Below are 24248 nucleotides of genomic sequence, written 5' to 3' on the forward strand. Positions count from 1 at the left end.
AGGTGTCAGATTACATTCTGGTTAGGCACAGGTTTAGGAACAGCGTGATCTATTCTCCCAACTTCCCGGTGGCGGATGCGGACTCTAACCACAATTTGGTTGTTATGAAGTGTAGCGTCTAATTCAAAAATTCAAAAAGATAAGGCAAGGGCGGTGGGTTAGGAAATGGAATGTAGAAGCAATAGCTGGATTGACAAGGAAGGAGTATCAGCAGGCTGTAGAGGAAATCATGGAGGATTGTAAAGAGCTGAGTACTATCGAAGAAAAATGGGAATGTATCAAGAAAGGGTTATCGAAAGCCGCAAAAGACACTATTGGAACCGTTCACGCGAAAAGGACTAGGAAACCACAGATGGGATGATTACGAAGATAAATGAGAGGAGAAAATGGAAGAATGAAAATACAGAGTTTGGCAAAATGAAGTACAAAGAATTAAACAATAAATTGAGGCGGGCAACAAATAAAGCAAAAGAAGGATGGTGGAAAACGCAGTGCGAGGATATGGAAAGTTTGCAGAAGGGTGAAATTGGTGCGCTGTACACCAAGGTTAAATATTTATCGGGAAGTAAGAAGGGAAGATCTATGCTAACAGCTAGAGATAAGGCGGACGCGGACCTAACCGCGCGCACTTACGCATTTATTCAAGGTTTTCTACTTAGTTAAATATAGGTTTAAGTTGGTTACAAACGACTTCTTACCCCTTCATTTTCACGAGAACTTGCTCTTTTTCTGTGGCGTCATTCACCTCTTTGCACCTTCTGCCGGCCTTCGTGCTGTCTAAAGTGCCTACTCTCTTCTTTTCTCTAAATCTCAAAAGACTAATTCTAATCTAAGCTCATCCTCTTTCCTGAAAGACCAGATCCTAAAAGCTCTACGCTCCACATTAATGTATTTAATACATAATCTTTTCTTCATTTCTTTACTCAGTATACCGTCGTTAATTCTCACACGTAGTGAACATACATGTATATACCAGTAAATATGAGCCTAATTATATGTTAGGTTGTCCAAATGTACTAGAATCCGAGCAGAAACAATTGAACTCAAATGTCCCTGAAACGAAGATGTCAATTACCATCGTAAAGGTGACTTTTTCAATGGTATCGATTCGAATTACGACGATATCATATAGTATAACGTTCTAATATTGATAATAATTTATTACTTGGTAATTATACTGATTCGAATTGATTTTTTTCGGCTAAACATTGGCCACCAGCCGGCTCCTACAGACCTTGCGAATCGTTATTTTTGGAATATTTCAGCATTTTAGTTGGTGCATTGAGTTTGAATGTAATACCTTCATTTATAGTAAGAAATGTGACTACCGTTTCTTTTCAGTTAGTCGTAAATATTGATCACATATTTGTCAAGTAGTTATTAAAAGTGGGAAAATTGTAGGTGTTCTATGACTGCATCAGGTCAATTATGAAAGGACTTAAATTTAAATATAAATATTGTAAATATTGATGCACAAATATCGACAATATTCAAAGGGAATATGTCAGTCATTCAATCAAATCTTTATTTTTTTTAGTAATCTACACTTATTGCATAAGTATTTGCGGTCTCTTTTCCCCAATGGGCGATTTAGTAGACGTATCGGATCGTCTGTCCTTGGTATTTAATGTAGCAAGACAGGGAAAATGGGGCAGCTCTTAAAGGGTGTCTGCTTAATAAGATTAAGAACAGTCTCTTCACTCGGCTCGAGCTCGCTGGCCGAGGGCGATTGGGTGAGAACATTTTCGGGGCTTAGTTAATCGGATTGGGCGATAATGCTTTCTGAGTGTATTCAGTAGAACATTGTGTGTTTAGGAATCAATGGCCCTCAGTTTGAGGATTGGTTCGACAGAGCTTCCTCTTCACTGCTTTCTCAACTCTCCCACCGGATAACCTCTTCATGTCTTTATCTGTTTTCGTTTTCACTTCAGCACTTATTTGCTTCGATCTGTTGTTCTTTTCCTTCACTCTTCCCTCCAAAATAGTTTTCGGAAACCTACGACGCTTTAAATGTGTCCAAGAAAACAATTCTTAATTTTCAATATTTTCCGCACACTTCCTTCTTCACTCCCTTTGCGAAGTTATTCGATTTCTAAATTCGATGCTCATCATTTTCCTGCAGCATTCTTCTTCCCACTGATTGCAAATTTCTTTTCTTTACTGCTTCAACATTCCATCTCACATCCGTAGGGAAACCGACTAAATATGTCTGATTAATGTCAGTGGTATCTGGCTCAACCTTTTGAACATAAATCTTTAGGAATAAGACAAACTAATAATAGTATTGATAAAATTTTGATGAATTTCACAAAGTTTTTCATATTCCTCATGTCTGATTAAGCTATTTTCGAATAAATACTTAAGTACGTTTTTTCTATGAATAGTACATCCTTATTTTATAAACTATCTTGGCCAGGACAATTCTGCGAACTACGTTTTTCTATCAGTTGTCAGTAATCCTGCTTCCTAATGCAATAAAATTTCCATTTCTCTATCCGCATGGCACCCCACACTAGAATGTGTTTGGCAAGGAGTGACCTAACACCAGGCATACGATATAAAATAATTGTCGCTTAAATGTTAGCCACTAATAAATATGTTGAATGATACAAATAATTGAAATGATTTATACCATAGCTACACATGCCACGGAATTTAGATGTAACATATCTACTTCTTTATGCGTACGAGACGAACTTCTAATAAGATGAATAGTAAAATTTCGTATCGCTTTCCTTCTCCTAGATTTTACTCTTTCATTCTACCATTCTCTAAATATTCAAGTTTGGTTGTGCTCTTATCTAACAGATAATATTATTACTACCTCGAAGTTCTTCAACGTCCTCTTCAAATCAGTTTATCCTCCCTCATTGCTTCATTATTTCCTTAGCGAATTTCTTGCTTGCCACATGTGGTTACTCAAATATTCAGTGCTATGATACACCAGCATGACTCTCAAGTTGGACAATGGAAAGGTTTCACATATTGGGGGTAATGCATGTATTTCGTTTAATAGAATTATAATCCAATAGAAATAGCATTTCGAATTAATATCGCAACAGTGTAGCCGTGTAATATCCGAGATAAATTATTCTACTTTCAATTTTGTTCAGATTTTTACTTCTTTGAATAACTGTTTCGCAAGGAAAAATGTATGGTGTAAGCACTAAGTGGATTCAGTGTTACGTACAGCATTTAATTACCTAATTTAATGATTGTTTAATTAGCCGTATTAGAGCATAGCCTTAAACGAAGCAGCAACATGTGATTCCCTCAAGATAAAAAATGTCGTGAGAAACCATTACTCTTTTTAAAAGCTGTTTTTAAACTCTAAAACGGAATAAAGGAATGAATAACGTACAATTTTACGGATGGAGTGGAATTCTAACGGAGAGCTGAGTAGGCCTAGGCTTATTGAAACCGTCTTGTTAAACGAAGACTACCCGACTTAGAACTACAGTGGAGCAAAAATAACTTTTAAAACTTCGCATAATCAAATAGTCATCATTTTGTAAGTAATCTATGATAATAATGTTTCCTACACCTCATCAGTTCCGCATCACCGTGGAGGGACACGAGAATACACCTACGGCTTTTTATGTATTTAGAAGGTTCGTCCGATTAACAATATCCGCATATGTAGAGAGATTTAAGTTCTTGGAATCTTCCGCGGCACTGCCATGAAGAAGGAACCGAAAAGTTGAAGAATTAGTCCACCTAGAAGATTCTGTCCTGTATACACGTATATTTCGTGATGGGCACTTACAGTAAAATATACATTTTTATTAGGTAATCTACCGGTTAAGGTAGGTGTTGGATGGACGCAACGACCAAATAAATATTTTCTTTCTCCTAACAAAACACAAAGTCAACATCTTTCTCTCCAACAGGCCTCTCTTCACCTTTGTATTCTTCCTTCCTTCATCTGTGTTTATTCTTCCCTTCATACCATCCAACATCCCTATCCCGCTCCTTCCCGTTCCTCGTTTGCCTATTATTCTCCCCTCTATCACAGTCTTCAATATCCCACTGCGGATCAATACGCTTTTCATCCATTTTTCCTGTCTCCTTAGGATTTCTCCCAATGATCCCCTCTCTTCGCCCACCATACCCAGCACTTCGTCATTTGTTTTCCTTTCCGTCCATTTTTCCTTCTCCATCCATCTGCACACCTACATTTCAAAAGCCTCCAATCTATTAAAATATCTATTAAGCCTCTAATCCAGTAATATGTATATTTCTGAGGTAAAAAATCCACAATCTGACCTGATTGGGGATTATTGTGAAGGGGGATATAGGTCAAATCGTATACCAAATAAAGGAGGTATAAGGGGAAATATGAGGTTGTTAGATCTCCGTTAAAAGTTACATTGCGGCATCTCCCGCAGTTTCTTGGAATCAACTGAAGGTTTTGTTGGTGGATAAGGAAGGAACTCAGCCAATGCGAAGCCCTATGCGGAGTGTGAAATTCACTCATCATGTCTATGTCTAATTTCCGCAGAATAGAATTACCTCTTTCCCATGACGCCTGAGGTTCACTAGGAAGACCTGGTACCAAAATATGTCTGCAACATTCTTGAAGCTGAGGATGATAAGGCATCACCTGGAATCTAACCCGGGCCCTATGGTCAGTAGCTCAGCGCTCTACCTAATTAGACGAGCACATTGCACTAATTCGTTTGTGATATAAATTTGAATCGATTCGCAGTTCATATTATTTGAAGCACCTCACATCCGCCAGTGGAATGAGTATTATTATGGACATTAAGTTGTACCGCAAAAAAATCCCATCCAGCGCTCGAAAAGTTGGTTGTCTTAGGTTAATCTCATCCCTCAACTAAGATACCTCGCGGTGAAAATTCAATCGTCGAGAGAATGCGATTTTTTCCCTCTGCCACCGGATGAACATTAATAGAAATAATATCAATATCCGCACTTGGACTCCTCTAATTGCAATACTAAGACTCCTCTTTTTTTCCGGTTTCGTTACAGCATCACACAGGAGATCCTTCGGTGGTCCGCAAGGTTCACCGGAACTACGGGCCTACAGCAGCCTTCCACGGGGCGCCTCCTACCTGCCGGCGGCCGCAGCCGAGGCCGCCGCCGATGCCGCGGACGCCGCCGCGGCCGACAACGCCAGGCGCTCCACGGATAACCGCGAGTCCCCACCCCACCGCCGCCTGCCCGCACACCCCCTCCTCTACCTCCTGCGCCGCGGGAGCTCGAGCGGGAGCGGCACCATCGGCGTCGGCGGTAGCGGCGACCGGCCCATGGACGCCGTGCCCACACGCAGGTGCGTCTCCCAGGATGAGGACGTCATGCCGCCGTTGCAGCCACCCATCTTCCGGCGGGACGAGGACGCCATCTTCTCGTCGTCGCCGGAGAAGAAGCACCTCTCCGGAGAGGAACCGGCGAGCCCGGTAGGTGGCGGCGGGAGGCGGTTGCTCGGCCGGAAGGGAATATCCCTGCGGAGGCAGCAGGCCGTGTCCACCGGGTCCGCCGGGAGCACGGGGGAAGGGTCATCTGAGGGCGAGTCCTTCGCCCCGAAGAGCCCGAGAGAGAGGAAGGGCAGCGGAGGCGAGAGATTCGCCCGGGTCCTGGAGAAGGGAGGCGGTGGGAGGTCGGAGGAGGGGGGCGTCCAGAGAGTGGGGCGTGGGGAGAGCCTGGAGAGGAAGGCACCCAAGGAGAAGGAAGCGGCCGCTGGGAAGGAGGGACGTCAGCCGCCGAGACAACAGCAGAAGAAGCAACAGGAGGAAGAGGAGGAGGATGAGGAGGAAGAAGACCCGGTGGAGGATTTCGACGTGGAGCCGCTGAGCGGGACCATCTTCCGCAAGGTGACCATCAAGAGGAAGAAGAAGAAGAAGAGCGTGGAGGAAGAGGTCGCTGTGGTCGACGGTGGTAAGTACCCACTTGCCTCGGACTTCTCTCCTATTTTCAAGAAGTATCACGTGTCTCATGTTGATCGTAGTTGACCTCTTTATTACCTTGTGCACGCTGCTTGTACCTAATTCTACTTACAGAAAATATTAAGGGCAATAGTTTGGAATGTACGGAGCTAAATTCCTCTTACTTAGTACTTTCATTAAATTACGGTTCGTAGGTAATGGTTGCAGTGCATGAACTAACCCATGGCATAATTAAGGTCTACTCACTATTAGAGAAGCCGATTTTCAAATTATCGTCGCGAAACCGCACATTGTAAGAACTTAAAGATAGCTAATGAGCTTTCTTTGTTCTAAATAATTGGTAATTCGTTGTTTTGGCCAGTCATTTGTCTAAGTAGAGTCCATGATAATGACATAAAGTATCTTCGTTCTGTCCTCCATCGTGCTTTCATAATAGTCAGCTGGTTTTCGGAGATAGAAAGTTTGAAGAAATATCTTGGCAATTGTTGACACTTATGTACATTCATGTAGAAAATGTGGTTGTGAATACATATCCATCATATGCGCATTAAAAAATAAAATTAAAGTTTTTGAGACTGAGTTACGTACATGTACGCGTCATATATTTGCCTCCTAAATAATGATGTTATCTAAGGTAACAATTATAAATGGGAGAGTACTTATCGTGTTCATTACTCCTATAAATAATCACTTTCTAACAGGTATGATCAGATCGCTGTAATGATCGTGTTTTCATAGTGTATGAAATACCACTTCTGCATGTATTTGGGTTATTCACCAAACGGAATGAACGTCAGTTTTGCATCTTGCAAATTGTGTCGGAGTAACGTAACGATTACGTTGATGGCATGATTCTTTTGTTCCATCTTTTTGAATATTTTGAAAATTAAAATAGGGCTTTAGGTATTTCTATGGTCCTAAATCTCATTGTAAAGGTATTATACCTGCCTCAATGTGTAATGTATTACTGGTGCTATCCACTAATATTGTAACGTTATGCTGTATAGTTGGTACCTAATGCACCACTGGGAAATATAAAAGCCTATGCAAATAAATGCAAAATAAAGGAGCTGAGCAGTTTCATGTAATCAGTAGATTTACAACTCCGATTGCATCTGCTAATGCCTGTGGTTATTACTTTACTAACTGGGAAGTATTGGTTTTATCATATTTGTATTCTTTCATATCTAAACTACGTGGCTAGCATGAATAGTCTGTGTAGTTCGCTGATTAGGAACATAACGAGGATGGAAATAGCTAGAATACGAATATTGAAGGTTCTATGTCTAAATCGTCATTCCTCTCATTGTGATTGTCTTACAAATTATAAACCTTTAAGATCAAAATAAAGATTTCAATTCCTTATGTAGCGACAACTTCATTAACTTTTGCTTTGAGAGTTGAAAACGCATTTGCAAAGATATATGGTACAAAGTACTTCTCACTATAAATCTATACTCTTTTCATTGCTAAGAGATTATTCCGACCATGTTTTTAGCGTTAGTAATCCTTTGTTTTTTGAACTAAACAATGTATTTCCACACGGTTCTAAGTCCTTAGACCCTCAAATTGTTGCATCCTCATTTTACATCATCCATTCACAATATGTGATCTAGTGAATCAGTAAATGCTCTTTCGTTATTTTGAAAATGAAAAATAGTAAAATTAAAAACAGCTAATGATAAAATATCGTGCGGATTTAATATTTTCAATGGTGTACCATTTAGATGCGGAATATCCATTTCCGGCAATGAATTGATACCCTATGTAAATAATTCGTCGGAAATGAATTTGATATAATAATGTTTAGTCTCAATACCCCCGCTAAGTTAGTAATCACAGCGTCGATACGCATTAGAAGCAATCCCATAAATCGAGTAGATTCATTTAATATTTACTGTGCGAATATATTTATGGCAATGGTGTGATTCAGATAAAATATTGGAGGACTTGGCTGATGTGAAATGTGAATTTGTGTGGTGCGTGTGCGTAACCACTACTCATGGACTGACCGAGAGAGAAATATCTATCTATCATATGGTGTTCGAAAATAGTAACATTTGTACCTTCACAAATTTTGTTTAATGTTATAGGTACATTTGTACCGGTAACTCCGTTGATATTTCATCCACATCATTTTATCGTTTCAGTCGTTGACCAAACCACTTAATTCCCTTTATCTATGACAATTCTTTCATAATTCGAAGATATTTCCTAGTCCGCGGGCAGAAAGCTAAATCATAAAGAATTATTTAACACTATTTTAATATAATCTGTCAGCATGAAAAATTTTCCTCCCATTACGAATTTTTTATTTTTTTTTACGAGGAGCACCCAGAAAAATAAGTGATTTACGCTAGTTATGGTCGGAAAAGGATAGTTACTTAGGTTTTAGAATTTTTTGGGTAAAAAAACAAATAAAGGACTTCCTGTAAAAGATTTGAAGAAAGAGACCACGAGAAGGACAAAAAATATTTGCCTAAAAGCGGTAATCACTACATAATGTTATATTATTTTGAAATAATGTGCTTCTATTGCACAAAATTAGGATAAGTCACTTCCTGCCATTACAAAAAAATTGCGAAAATCCGAATTTCTAAGCGCGGTTCGTTCATCAGTCCCACAACCCCCCCTCACTAGTCTCGGAATTACCCTTTTGAAAATCAAATAGTTTTGTTTTATCTATCACCTCTACATATAATGCTAATTTTTAATTACATAAATACCTAGAGATGTATTATAAAAATGTTTTAAATTCATTTTAACAGTGGAGCACTAAAGGCTCTACTCTTTTTTTTTCAAATTTTCTGAAGAAAAGAAAAGAATAGTAGAGAGACAGTCAGAGAAAACATTATGCTTCGAAAGTAGTAGTATCTCCAGTAGCAGTAGTTCTTGCAGAAGCAACTTTTCAACTTTCGTAGGTATTCGAAACGGAGCTTAAAAGTTCGACGTAGGGAAAGGTCGCTATATCCCTGAATTGTAGTTTACCGATTCCCCTTCAAGTAAAGACATACCAGATAACATCAGGGGCGTACTCCGTGACTGGAGGCTTCATGGATTAACATTTTCTTTGCTTATGTTCAATAATTTCGACTTGCGTTATCTAGAAGTAACCTCTGACGGCGGAGTTTCTCCGCTTATAATTTGCGATATTTTTCCCTGCACATAAGACTTGGAACACCGGGTTTCCTTGATTCTCGAGAAAATTTGTATTTTTTTATAATGAATGACGAATTCGTTAAAAATATTTTGTCGCATTTAATTTATTTCACATTTGTGTGACGAAGGCCAAGAGAAGAGATGCAAATATTAATGAAGGAAAACAATCCATACAAGAATACTGGAAAAGAATATTGTCGGGATTGTGAGAAAGGAGAGTATATGAGCCGTTTATTTGGAAAGTGGCCTAAGTCCATTTGTCAATTATTTCCGGTTGCCTGTGGTTACATGTACAACTTCAAGTTATTAATCAATAAAGCATTTGAGGTTACTTATTTTCCGAGTAGATAAGATAATTCTGGACACAAGTTTTCAGAGTTAGTTCAATAGTGAGCCTTTTACTTTGAAAGTGGCCTAATTACAGTTATACTTAAATTGAGATATTAATTATTGATCACGTCCGAAGGCAGTCATGAAGGTAATTTCAATTAATTAGTATTTAACAAGTTAACCTCAGTTTTGGGGCAATTGCATCAGTTGAATAATCAGTACGTTTAATTAATGCAGTTAATCAAATTAAAAATGAAACTTAAAATTTAATATTAAATTTTAGAAATTATTTCACCCATGGGGAAGAACAAAACGACCTGATCATTTAGTTCAGATAGTGAAGAAGAATTAATAACAAATGATTTCAAAGAAAATCGGAAAGGAAAGAGAATTATAGAACAATATTCGTCTTCAGTGGATGAAGATACAAATAATAAGGGAGGAAAGATTGATGAAACATACATCCAAAAAGGGCGAAGGATTAAACGGAATTCAGAAAAAAGATATTGTACTCAAACCGAAAATATTGTTCCTTCAAAAGTTTTCTGAAACAAAGATTTCCGTCATCGAACAGCTTGCATAAAAAATTACGAAGAAGAAGAAGGAAGAATATTTTTGAGAAGTTTTGGTATTTGGGAGATTTTAATTAACGAAATGTATTGCTCTTAGACGCTATCGAGCGCAAAATTGTGAAACGAAGAAAAGTTCCCGTCTGTAAAAAATTCTTTTTGGATATCTTTAAAGTAAGTGAAGGACGCTTAGAACGTGTATTAAACTCTGCAAATGTGGGAAATGATTTACCTGGGCGTATGGTTGGACCATCAAGAAACATATCCGAGGAAGAGAAAAAACACGTCCAAAACCATATTAAAAGTTTCCCAAAATTTGAAACCCGTTAAACCAGGACTCATAATCTTAATTTAAAATATCTACAAGAATTCTAACTAAGAATCAATAAACTGGTTAAAAATATGCTGGATGCGTTTTGTTAGAAATGAACCGCATAAAGTTTCTATAAGGCATCAATGAATGGGAATGAAAATTTTAAAATTCTGAATTTATTACCTCGTCGGGGTAGACCAAGAAAGTTCGAAAATATTTTATTGACACCCCTGTATAAAAATATCAGACAAATTACGACAGCAAAATTCAACGACGTAATTGACCTATTACGATATATACCAACGGAACATCATGATTTCTACAAATTCCTTTCACAAACACAAAATGTAGATGAATTATAAATTGTTTTGTAATTTATGTTTGTACGTTGTAATTTATGTTTGTATTTTTGTACGTTATGTAGTTGAAAATGTTTTGGATCGCATAAATTATGTTTTTGAAATGTTGTAAATATATGTAAAATTAATTGAGTATTGTTTTTTTCAATGTGAAACATCTTAAATTATGTTGAATGGACTTGGGGTCCTTCAAATTTTATAATGAATCAGGTTGTTAATTTTGAAAGTGACCTAACTTCGTTCTTGGTAAGAAAACGCATATTATTCATTTATTAATTGCCATTTTTTGAAATAGGAAATATAAATTTAACACCTTTAGACACACTGAAGCAGTATGACTCATTAGTATCCTGTACGTACATTTTTAATTGCATTGAAACACCAAACCATTAAATATATCGATTTAAGTATAAATGGACTTAGTCCACTTTCAAAATAGGCGGCTCAATTATCCGCAGGCCAGAATTTGATACTGCAGTAAGGACTGCAGAGCCAAAAAAAAAGGCGCCAGAGATTGACAAACTCTTGAAACTAATAAAAAATTAAGAAAATAATTTCCTGAAACCGTTATACCTGTATGATGAGTAAAAGGAGGAACAGTACCGATGGATTTTAAGAAGAGTGTAGTTGTCCCTTTACAAAAAAGAAAAAGGCAAAAACTGCGAAACCTTAGGAACAAGCAGGCTAATAAGCTCCATGTCTTGAAGATTCATACAATAATAATACATCCAGGAGTGGTGAAGAAAGCAGAAGAGTATTTTAATTTGGACGAATTTGGATTTAAAAGAAATAGCGGAATAAGAGAGCTATTCTCGCTATCACACTCATTATAGAGAAGAAAATGATTCTGCATATGGACCGTCCAAAACCGACATTTAATTATTAAAACTGTCGATAAAAATGACTTTTTTCCTGATTTTATCATAGCCTAATCTTCCAGTATTTCTGTTCCTTGGTTCTTTTTATGTATTTCAATAAGATTTATTGGATTTTCTAATAGGTTTCTAAAATAGTATCTCTTTGATTCATTGAATATATTTTGAAAACATTGACTCTATAGACCTCCTGGGTACATTGGACGTGTTCCACAACTATAGGAGATTTGATTTTGAAGTAATGGAGGGCCAACTCAACATTCTGTTATAGTAAATGTATTAATGAAAATTGAAAAAAAAGTCTTCTGTTGTATGGAAGACGGTGGTCGAAAGTTGAACAGTTGCACGATCGCATTTTCATTGCGGGTTGAGCTCGTTGCTGTGAAGACTAGTCCTCCTTGACCATGACAAAGAAATATCCTCGAAAACGAGGAGCACCTTTGGCATCAATCACTGTGGCACCCCCTCTGAAAGGACGGAGCTTGTATGAACATAGTCGCGCAGGTCAAATGCGAGCATGCCCTTTGATATGCCAGATGATGTCACGCCCTGCCACCGTTGCTTTCTGACGTAATTTCAGAGAGCGAAGCCTAACTCTTTCCGGAATGCTTAAGTCGCCAGCCGCTTCGTAACTTCCTCCTGCAGAAGAGAATTATTTCATGGCATGCGAGGACTGATCTTCGCGATTAAGAACATTATATGCAATGCAATAAGTTCGATTTCGTTACCTGGCGGAAATCGCTGTCCATTTTCTATCTCTAGAAAATATATTTAACTTCATTTTATAACCATTTTGGCATGAGTTAAATTTGTTTTTGGTAATTCACCTGTACAAGTAAGAAATGGGGAATGAAGGTTCGCCTGTAAATCGATGGATTAAGATAAATAATCAAATGTCTTTGAGGGATCAGTCTGCTGAAAAAGGGAAGGTGAGAAAAATTATTTCCCTCCTCAGAACTAAGATAAAACTGAAAGTATTGCTTCTATATAACGTCAGTTTTTGAAAATTTACCTAATGATATTCACGAGCACCCGTCGTTGATAGTTAGGAGTAATAAATGATTCGTATACAAGTTTTATTATCGCTCCCAGCTATTGTTGATACTATCCATTCACAATGATACTACTTAATTGTAAAAAATACCATTATGGTCTGTACTATGGGATAGTACTTAGGAAAATAATCCAACAGTGACGTTATTTACGCTGGAGAATTTGTATGAATAACCAATATATTACAGCTGCCCCGTTAACCTTCTTAACAACTTTTAAAAACTATGCTTTGATTCATGAGTATATCAGAAAGTAAAAGATAATCAGAAATATTTATAATATAATGTAACTGTAGTTAAAACGTGAGCAATACTTTCTAAAATTGTAATTGACACATATCCTAATTCTCGGGGACATGTTAGATTTTCTAGAACCAGACAAAGATTCTCGGAGGGATTCTAGATGGATTATTAATAATTGATGATTTCTGTCTGATAATTGAAAATCGATTGTGTCTTTGTTACATTACCTAGTCTGCGTAACCGAAATGATCTGTTCCAATACAGTTCATTTCAGTGAGCATTGAAAAATCTGAGACTATTTTTGCGCATAATTGAAACTTTTCCCTGCCATTTATTTCAATGAATAGCCCGCTTCGTATTGAAACGGCTTTCGCAGTTAATTAATCTGATAATACCAAACCAAAGCGAAGTCAATCACAATGACTGAATTCAGTGGAAAAGTACTATTTAAGTACAGTTATATACAAATATCCAAATTTAGCATCCCCGTGATATGATCGAAGTTCGTTTAGGGCTTAAACTTTCCATCGTTTGATATATTTACTATGACTTTGATATCATATTATGTCAAAATGGGCTATGGACTGGTGATTCCTTTTGAGATAATTTTAAATATCCTCGGAGAATTACCAAAAAACCTCCGGTCTTAATTCTTCCCAAACAAAGAAAAATTTTTGGCCGAGTAATCTTTTCCATAGCGGCTTGCATATTTATTTAGTATGAAATAATCCTGGTCTCCCTTTTTGTTTTTTTTTGTGGCTAACTGTATTTTCATTCATAGCTCGCATTTTACTTGTTCGTCTATACCAGTGAGATTGGGACATAATTTGCCAAAAATCTTTGCTAGGAACAATTATCTTTCGTTGCGTCGAGTTCCCTCAAAACCCATGCATATGCGTTCTGTTGTGCTGCATTCGGATCGTTTCTATTTTCGAGCAACATTCTGCGATATCATCGTAATACGGCTTGAACGAAGTTCTGATATTCTTCGGATATTGCTTCTCAATTAGATTGCGCACATTCCCTTTCTCCCTCTCCGTCCCAGGTTGCCCTCGTCAGTGACCGTCTTCCCCGCCCTCCCTCCTCTTCCCTCCCGCACCCCGTTCTCTTTGTGGTTAAAAATGCCAGAGGTTAAATAAATCGAAAATGACCCCGTGGCCGGAGCGAGTCGTACTCGAAGTATATTATACGAAGTCGTGTCCGCTCCTCCCGACTTAACGGTGTACGAATCATTCATCCGCCGTTCCACTTTCCATGAAACTGATTTTTTTTATCGCTCCACCTGCTCCTCCATCTCTCTCCAATTCTGCCTTCACTTCGATCCTTTCCACTTGCTCCATTTTTCCCCCTCTCTACTCTCCTCTACGGCCGCACTGGACGTTTTGACCTGAGTGCTCTAATATTCGAGTTGTGATACAAACCAGATTTTAAGTCTCGGTTGGCCGTTTTTATTTTTCATTTTCAAGCTAGCGCAAAATTAGTACAACATAAATTTCATAGTAAATTGTACAACAATCCTCACAAAATCCATTCCCTGTATGGGTATTCATCTCTCAACTTTTAGATTCACCGGCAAATGCGTAACGAACACAACGGTTACGGCGAACGAATACGGCCGACCATGCCATAAATACATTTAGAAGCAGCCCTTTGAATGCTGATGTTTTCAAGCGCCCGCCAATTAGTGGGAGGAAATACTCGAATGAAAAAGTTTACATGTGCTATTTCGCGTATCTTAGGCCTCACTTTGAATGAATGTCTGACTTTCAAGATTCCATGCAATTTCTGAATTGAAAAATACGTGAAGAAAAGTTGTTCATTTATATGATAATCGTCATGGACGTGCAGAAAGCCTCGCACAATTATTTAAAAGTCTTTGCTGTAAGTCGTGTTAAGCACGAAATTACATTCATGACATAACCTTCTCGAGTGAAAACTGAATGGCTTTAATGTTGACACTATGGGAATAATTCTAACCCTACATTACTTGGCGAGAAGTTTCGATGAAGAAAAACTAGAAGTTACGAAGATAAATGAACTGCTGGGGCAAACCGATATAAGGAATTAATTTGCTCTCCCACTACGCGTGATTACAGAAGTAGAATTAGCATATCTCACCAACCACTCGAACTGCACGAAAATTAATTGTTTCCTAATTTTGCTGTAGGGTAACGTAGAAATCAATAATTGCCATAATGACGAATCAACACATCCTGCCACGCACCTCCGTGGCGATTTGTAAGGCTATGTAGAAAATGTAAATATTTAAGTTTTGAATTCACTGACTGAGTACTCTTAGATTGAGTTTCCCAGCCTAAATAATCCGTGACATGGTCCGGAATTGATGAAAGAGTTCATCACCCTTATCCTTATTTTTGATCATGCATTGATAATTTTATTCATTGACCAATCCTTTTTTTTCTTCGCAGCTGCATAGAAGGTACGAGTAAGAATGTGGGTCGCTCATCTGCATAGCGTGCTCACGGAAAATGTACGCCGTCGCAATGGTAGTCTCTGTTTAACATTATGGATCATGTTTCATCCCGTCCTCGACGCTTCAGGTGTTCTTCCTAACGTTTCATTTCTTAGTTGTTCGCACTTTCTTCTATATTAGCGTTAAGACCTATTAATTGTTGTAGCTTTTTTCCTGGTGTATTAAATATGTATATCACTTTGCCTGCAACTTGGTTAACGTGTAATAGAGATATTTGCGATTTAATAATCTTGAGTCTATTAATTATGCATTCTTACTGCAACCAGTATTTTTCATCTTTTTTTTTCACCGACAACCGTCTGCCATTCATTTAATGAAATACGATGGTAGGCTGAAAAGTAATGCACACATGCTTGTAGAGCGCGAACAAAAACAAATAACAAAATCGGGAAAAAGTACATTAAAGTACAATTCTTAAGCTTCAAAATCATATATTTATTTTTCAACATGTCACCGTTAATGCTAACAAATTTCTCCCAGCGTGTAACACGTTTTTTCATTCCGTCACTGAAAAACTCATCCGACTTTTCTTGAATCCAGGACTTGGCAAGCTGCCTTCACCTGATCGTCCGAGGTGTAATGATTACCCTTGAGGTGTCTCTTGAGTTGAGGAAAAAATTCGGGGGAATAAGGATGGTGTGGAATCGGCTCATTTCAGGTTACGCAGAGCCTCTCCAGTTGCGCGCGAAGTGTGTGGACGAGCGTTGTCATGTTGCAAGTTTATTGGCGCCAGGCTGCCTTTAAAACGACAAACTTCTTCCTTGGATATTCCCATATGGTTTGCGATACGCTTTTATGTGATCCGCCGATCATTTTGAATCAAATCTTCGACGATTTTGCGATGTTTATCGTCTGTGGCAGTGATCGGACGTCCGCTGCGTGTTTCATCAATAATTATGGCTTTTCCAGGCTCGCAGCCACGAAATTTTACTACCCATCGAAGTACAGTAGACCTATCAACAGCAACGTCACCATAAACAGCCTTTAAACGACGATGAATCTCAGTAGGAATCACTTTTTTAGCAGGTAAAAATTCGATAACAACACGCTGTTTAACTCGCGTTGACATTAGAACACGTCTCCATGCTTCCGCTTCTCGAAATACACTGGATGAATAAAACGACCTCAAACCTGCGAATGCATGTTGAGGAGAATGATACTTCCACATGCCACCAGGAGTGCTTCTGAAGGTCATTTTGTTTGTGGTCTACAAGCATGTGGGCATTAGTTTTCAGCCTAGTCTCGTATGTTGCTCGGAGATATCATGAATCATCTTATTGAAATTCTTGCCCATATTCAACCTTTCGGCTTAAATCAACCTTGCCTACGGAAATTCAATAGATTTCCTTTCTCTAGTTTTTCCTTGCTGAAAAACTGCCAAACATCACTAGAAGTTTTCAACCCGAAGGCTAATTTTGATGTTCCTTCACGGCTAAAACTGGTTTCTATTGACCGCGGTTGAATTGCAGTTTCACTCTTGACTTCCATATTTTATTATGCCGAGACCTTTTAGGCTTTGAAGTTACGCTTCTATACCAACTTTCGAGCTTGATAGCTTGGACGTGCCCCTTAAACTGTTATTTTTAACATCTTATCCACCTTCAGGAAAGTGGTTGTTTACTATATGGTTCAGAACAATTGTCGATGAGCAAACATGGACCAAGGACGGACTTTATGGGTCGAATGTTATAATAATCTGTAAGGAAACTAGTACGGTCTTATTCACAATATATTAACCAATTTTTGAAGGAAATCGGGTCAATCGTGTAATTTTCAGGCAAGAAAATTTGTGAAAGCCTTTCGAAGGCTTGGTTTTTAGTAATTCAAACACTGCCCTTTACCAGGTCCCTGCCCCTTTCGTCAATTTATCTGGATAAATGTGACATGGATTCAACCTTTTTCTTTCACCCTAGATTTGCGACGTATTGTAAATGGATGGGGAGGTAATCTCACATGCATTCCAAATCCCACCTTAGACTCTTCCACTGTTGTCTCAATGAGTACCGTCAAATAACGGCTCAGCCCTCACACATACTATAAGTATATGCACCATGAAGAACAACTTAGTTTTTTAAACTTACGGAAAACGATACTTTTTAGTGTATTTAAATGCTACGCTAAGGGGTTTCTAGAAAACAAAAATAGTCATTTCAAACATAGGAATATTTTACAATCAAACGCAGTGGAACAGTTTTCGTTTCATGGATCACGTGATTAGGCGTGACAAATGTGTTGGGCTGAATTCTTCAATGAAGCACTACTTTGCGTTTCCATAGAAATGGAATCGAATTTGAACGGTTCATCTGAAAATCCATATTGCAGTCGGAATGACGTAGATGGCATTTGCAAATAATTTATTTTACCAACTTTCTATGGCTGTGAAATACTTTTAAATGTCGGAAAAACCTCCGAAAACACAGGGTGGAGAGGGATTTATCCCCCGGACCGATGGATCCCTCCGGTTGAGCGAGTGTGTTGGTTATCCAAGTCATTACTTTCGATGAGTCGCCCGTAGATGGGAAATTCCATACCGTGGGGAAAAATTTCTCGATAGATCAATATTTTGCCATTTACTCTTTCCGCTTGAATTTGTTGGTGGAAGCATTTTTGAATCCCTAAAAAAACGGCACTGCCAGCACACTGGAGCAGTGCCGGTATGAAAAATCAAGCCGAATCCATTGCGATACCAATGATGATAGGAAATGGGGAAGGGAATGAGATCCGGGAGGTGTGGAATTGGGGTAGTATGACGGACGGGTGTGGCTGTTGGGGTCGGAGGCTGAGGAAGAGATGGAGAAAAAAATCTGAGCCGTTGGTGGGGCAGTGGCGTGGGCGAGAAGGGTCACCAATTACTTTTAATCGAGCGCCACTGAGCTCCCCGTCGCTTTATTCCTCCATCTCCCCTCCCACTCCCCTAAAGTCCACACACTCCCCCCCCCCTTGTCTCGTCCCTTCTTCAGGTCCTCTGCGCCCCTGGGCCTCGTCTTTAAAGCGGCCCCTCTCCCCTGGTAGAAAACGTAGTGAAAAGGTCAACGGCGCCCGCCCCCCTCTCCAAGACCTTGCTTGTCACTGCCCGCCCCTTTCTCGGTCCTCTCGATTTACGAATATCCAGCCAGTCTTTGGGGCTCGTGGACTCTTTCCCTAAGATTAACGTCTGCTGATTGGTTCCATTTGATGAGGTTGGGAAATAGAGACATTTTGCTGGAGGGGGATGTCGAAATTTTAATTACATTTCAAAGAGAAATGTCAAACTATAAGTTAAATTACAGGTTTCGTATTCGTATGAGTCAAGTATCAGAACAAATAAGCATCTGGTTAAAAATGAGAAAACCTTAAATGACGATTTGTCTAATTCAATTTGATTGTTTAACTCAATATTATTTTAACGCTTGTGAGATCAGGGAAATTTCTAAGATTGCATTGGATGTTTAAGTAATTCTTACTATTATGAATATTCTAAACCGTGGCGGTTAATTTCAAAACACTTCAGTGTTTTTGGTATACTTACGATAATATCCTACAATTCCCCTTCTTTCCGCACAAAATACTTAGTAGTAGTAGTAGTAGTAGTACTTTAGTAGTATTCCTCTCTTTTCCACTCTCGCCTGAATTGTCTTTACCACCGCAGTCTTCATGTTTTTGCTACCTATTAGGGATCTTTTTCGTCCACCTTTTTTCTTCTCCCCCAATATTCTCTTTTTTCCTCGAACTATTTTCAGTTTATTCTTTTGTTAGGTGTAAAGATTATCTGTAGGACTATTTGAAATTTTAAACTGTAAAAGAAGAAAAGCTTATCAACTAGTGGCGAACTATTATATAAGAATCAACGGCCTTATGAAGTTTGATCAGTTGAAGCGTCCGTTATATGGGAAAGGCGCATATCAATCCACAATCATGCGTTCTCCCGTTCGACAAACATTACTTTTCCTGATAAAATGTAAACGACGTGCAGTTAAGCAGTCCTACTGATAAACCCTACCACACACCCCCCCCCAAATCGAGCCTTCTTTGGGAAGCCAGCACTTCAAGCCCATGCTTCTATTTAATATTACTGAAATAATTAATGTATTCAATATTAAGTCATCAGGTCATGATGAGTAATGGTTATATTATAGCCATCTTTTCTTTCCGTAAAGTGATAGATACAAATCGCCATGAAACGAATCGTCGTATTTCACTTTCTATAATTCTTGACAATTATCTCCTTTGTAATCTAAAATATTTATTCCCTTCCTCCATCTTTCTGCTCACTTTCGTTTACCTACCTCTCTTCACCTTTATCATTACTTCAACATATATTTCCAGTACCCCATGACATTTTATTCCCACTTCCCAGCACTTCCCTTGACTAATTTTATTATCCGTCTTCATCTGAAACCTGCTGCGAATGAGGTTTTTCTGACTTGTCAAAAATATTTCTTCATCCAGTTAAATAAAAATAGAATTGGGCAAACTCCGTAGACTACTGCACTTAATGAAGATGATATCAACCCCAAATATCAAATTTACAACGGTAACAACCTATAATGCAGGTTATTTAAAGGAAACGCAAGTATATTCATCGGATATAACTCTCTTCAACCCGCTTCAAACGTTAATTTCGAAATATTCACTTATTTTACACCCTCCTTTATCCGAGTATTGATTTGTGGTGAATCTAAAGAAACGCTGTGTAATACGAGGGAAAAAGTTATGGTCAAATGACTGGGCGCTTAAAATATGTGTAGTGAGAGGGCAAGGTGTAATGTGGGAAGAATGCTATTTTTGGGTGACAAAAAAGTTTCTCTTTCCGAAGACGTCCATGCGTGGAGAGAAATGTTCGGTTGGACGTATTTTCCCCCACGCCCTCAATAGGTAAATTTTAATGTTGGTTTTGTCTTAACCCCTTGTACTCACGTGTTTTCTCTTAACTAATTCCTTACATCTTTACTTTGAATGTATCATACTAATATTCCCAGCGCCCATTGGGACATTCAATCTTTTCACTTCATTTAGAGCGCGATATTTGGGAATTTTGGTGTAAGTGTGCATGTCTTTGCCCTCTACTCGCCCTCACCGGCCTCTCTCCGTGCCCTCCACCCGTCGCGGCGCCCATCAGCGGGGCCAATGCTCCTTGTGCCCCTCCCGTTTGGTCCCGCGTCCTGTTCTATCGATTCCTTGCATTCTGGATCCTCTAAAAACAGGTCAGGATGCGTTTTTTCGGCTCAGGTTGATTTTAGTCGTTAGCTCCCTTACAGCTCTTCCTGTTGAGGGATATAGATAATGGTAGAATCCCCTATTAACCCAGTTTCAAGGAGGATCATCGGTCAAGACTGGCCGACCATTGGCCGAAAATGCTAACATATCACGGGAAGAAATGGAATGCATAAAAAATTTATGATGACCATCCTGGAGTTGAAGAGTAAAAAAATGCTCAAATCATACTTCACTTGATGGATAATCACTGGCGTCCCGACTATCAGGAAAGCTTCTCATTTTCTATACTTTTATTTGTTTGATATGAAAACAGTTTCTTTTCTGAAATATTCAACCTATATTACTTTTAAATTGGTATGAAGAAGTAAATTCTCTCCAATACTGGAATTCGTCGTGTTCTAATCCTGTATCTTATCTTACAAGAAATAACCTTCTCCTGTTCACCACATGATACTATGTTCAACATCTAATGACGAGAAACAGTAGTTTATTAACTAAATCGTTAGTTTAGCTAAAAATACACACACACAAGTATATAAAATTTATGTGAAAATACAGTGTATTATTTGCATCTTATTTGCTGCTTTAGTACGTTTTTTTGGCAGAGATATAACGAACAAGCACGAAGTTTGCTTCGGATCCAGTATCAGGTGTGTGATCATTCCCAGTGATTGTGATGGAGCATTCTTTAGGCTAGGAAATCATCACATTCGGTGCATCCATTAATAAATTAATATCAGTGCCACTATCTGTGCTGAAATTTAAATTTCTGCATAATTATTGTTTTCAAAGCCAAACGTGGTTATTGGCCGCATGCGTTCTGCATTTTAACCCCTTTTCGGTCCAATAAAATTGTGGTAATATTTTGCAGAGCGACATGAATGTAAATTAAACGAATGAAAATACGCATTAAATATACATTTTTTGACTGATGAATAGTATAGAGCAAATGATAATGGAGTCAGTGTTGGATACGACACCACATACTCTCGAATTAATCGGCGATAAAGTCATCATGAGCAATATGTGATGGGGAAATATCGCCACCGTAATATAGTTCTCTGGACGTGCAACAACCGTTCCTGGTCATTTTTGATATTCGGAACTAATATCAAACAAGTATTCCGTCAACTAGCCCTTTGTCAATATTCCGCTGAAAGTAAAACTGCATCATTTTTGCGGTCACGAAGCCAACCAGAGTTTTGAGGGAATAATTTTGCGTCGCAACAATGTTTCATTTGTTTCGGCACCAGTCGAGGAAATGGAGGAATTTTTCGATGGAATTCCATTCGATGATTGTTCGTGTTTGATTGATGGCAATTTTTCGATTCGAGCCCACTTGCATCTCATCGACATCTTCTTTCATCCCCATCGACCTCCCCCTTCCTTTAAGGGAGCCGTGGGTGTTGCAGGAGAAGATGACGGACTCAGAAAGAGAGAGAGAGTAAGAGACCAACCACCAGCGTGCATGTAGAGAGATGGGATGGGGGGAGGAAAGGGAGACTCGGAAACTTCTCCTCATGTGCCATCCCCGGGGGAGAAGACAGTTTGTGTGTGTGGGTCTCTCTCTCTCTTTCACTCTCTCGTCCCCCTTGAGGTATGCATGCGGTGGCGGTCTGGGGACGGTGGAGGGGGTTGCGGAGGGAGAGGAGGAGCGGGGGAGGGTCGGCGTGGTGGAAAAAGACACCGTGAGGAGGCGGGGGCGAGGTGGTAGGGGGGCGAGAGATAAAACCGAGCTTGTTTAGGCGTGTGGAGAGAGGTAGCGGGTGGAGGAGACTTGGGGGTGGTAAGAGTCATTCGATACGGGATCTCCTCTCTCTCCCTCTTCTCTTTTGTATGTACGTGCGTACTTAACCAGTCCAGTCGGGGCATTTCAGCTTGTTCTTCATACACCGCCTCCTCTTCTTCCCACCACCAAGCTCTTTTTTCCACCATTTGTGTCCACCCCATCCCCTTCCTCTTCGTCATACTCCCCTACCTCTCCGTTTTCTCCATGCGTTGTCGCCTGAATTGTTGCATTTGATGGTCAAGGGTTGTTGTTTTGCTTTATACCTTTTATTGACAAATTCAAGGAGCCTCGGGGAAATGCTGCGACAGTTACTTTAACGGAGTCAGCCATTGATGTGCGTACAAATGCGAGAATTCGCAGTGTAAAATTCATTCCCCTGGGAATCCAAATCCGGATCCCTCGATATTAGAAATCAACAGCGTTAGGAGACGCTTAAATGGCAAATGAACTTTCGGTCGTTTATCAAAGGATCTAGGTTCTAATCCTAGTCAAGGTGATAATCTTTACGATTATGAAATTCTGACCATTTTATTGAGTTGATTGCAGTGTATTCTTTTTAACATATATTTCTCAATCCTGTCGTTAAAAATAACTATATAAGGTTACAATTTTTTTACGATGTTTCTTTTATACAACCCGTGGTTTTTAGGTCGCTACCGCGTTGATCCGTATCGCGGGACGGCGGGATTCCGACCAGCTTCTTCACGTCAGAAGGCTTTGTCGTCTTCTTTATAGTAATTCCGAGTCTGTGGTTGCATTTATTTTATTTATCAAGGCGTTGCGTCAGTCAAGGGGCTGAGAGGTCGACTACTGAACGACGGATCATGGCACTAAATTTGGGTGACTCCTGTAGACATCTCGAAGCAAACCTGGGCCCAGATTTTCTGAGAAACCTTAGAGTGGTTCAGGACAAGTAACTTGTCCTCCTACTTGAATGCGTGTCTATCGCGTGCCGTTTTGCTTGACGCGAGGTGGGCTCTGCCTTAAACTATCAAATCGACTTCCTGGTTGAAGATTATTGTCCATTTAATTCTCAAGTCATTAGCTTCTTGAAGCAAGTATCAAGAGTATGTGATTTGAGTAAATGTTTCCATGCCACACCTCCATCAATGTAATCCATACAAAAGGTCAAGTTATTGAACTCATGCATCGGATCAACGATTTTCCTCTTGGAACGAAATTCATTGATGGCGGTAGGAATATTAAGAAGACAAATGAGTAAGCATTTTAAATAACACATGATTGTATCAAATTCTCTTCCAACGAATAAAATAAGAATAAAATCTTCATTTATCAACTGATAGCTATCTTAATTTACACTTTCGTAAATGCAAGGTAAGGCTAAATGGACGTCTTAAATATTATTAAAGCGTTGCAAAGTAAGATATGTCTTAGCTTCGCCAAACATGCTTATTTTACTCACTTGGAAGAAAACCCGCATTAGCATAAAAGTTTCAGAAAATTAATAGTCGGAAAGATTTCAGTGAAATTGTGGTGGTGAGAATAAAGTAATGCTTATTATGGTGAATAATTGTCATTCCTATTTATATACAATTGTTGAAAATTTCGAAGACTCCTTTGAATAATTCATATTTGTCAAAATGCCAGTTTACGAAATCGATAGATTTTTTAGTTGTGATTGTAGAGGTAGTTGAAGTTGATATACTTTTATAGTCACTATCAGTGAATAGCGTTAACTTAGGTTCAAAGGAATAAACGTTTTTCTTCCAAAAAAGCAGGTAAAAAATGAAAAAGGTGGAGAATGTGTTAATAAATATTACTAGTCTAATGAGGGAACCCTTTCTTAATGTATGAACCAATGTTCTTTAGATGCTAAATCGAAGGTGTCTTCGAAAATGGAAATTCCGCTGGATAGCCGAATCAGTCATTTCAGCATTGCCTCAAAGTGTATGTAAACGCCTAATAGAATCGACACAGAGGCCTTTAGGTCTTGGATATCTTT

The 24248-nt window shown here is 38.9% G+C and overlaps 1 protein-coding gene across 1 annotated transcript in view; it reads left to right on the plus strand.

Moving 5' to 3' along the window:
* The window catches only part of LOC139686858 (synaptotagmin-like protein 5), a 591798-nt gene that overhangs the window by 308556 nt on the left and 258994 nt on the right, over nt 1-24248 (plus strand). Inside the window, exon 4 of the mRNA XM_071583934.1 lies at nt 4993-5898. Within this exon, the coding sequence (XP_071440035.1) occupies nt 4993-5898 (906 nt within the window). The remainder of the gene's footprint in view (nt 1-4992; nt 5899-24248) is intronic.

The sequence above is a fragment of the Hetaerina americana genome, unplaced genomic scaffold (assembly GCF_022747635.1).
Source record: "Hetaerina americana unplaced genomic scaffold, ioHetAmer1.1.p SCAF_15, whole genome shotgun sequence".
Taxonomy (NCBI): domain Eukaryota; kingdom Metazoa; phylum Arthropoda; class Insecta; order Odonata; family Calopterygidae; genus Hetaerina; species Hetaerina americana.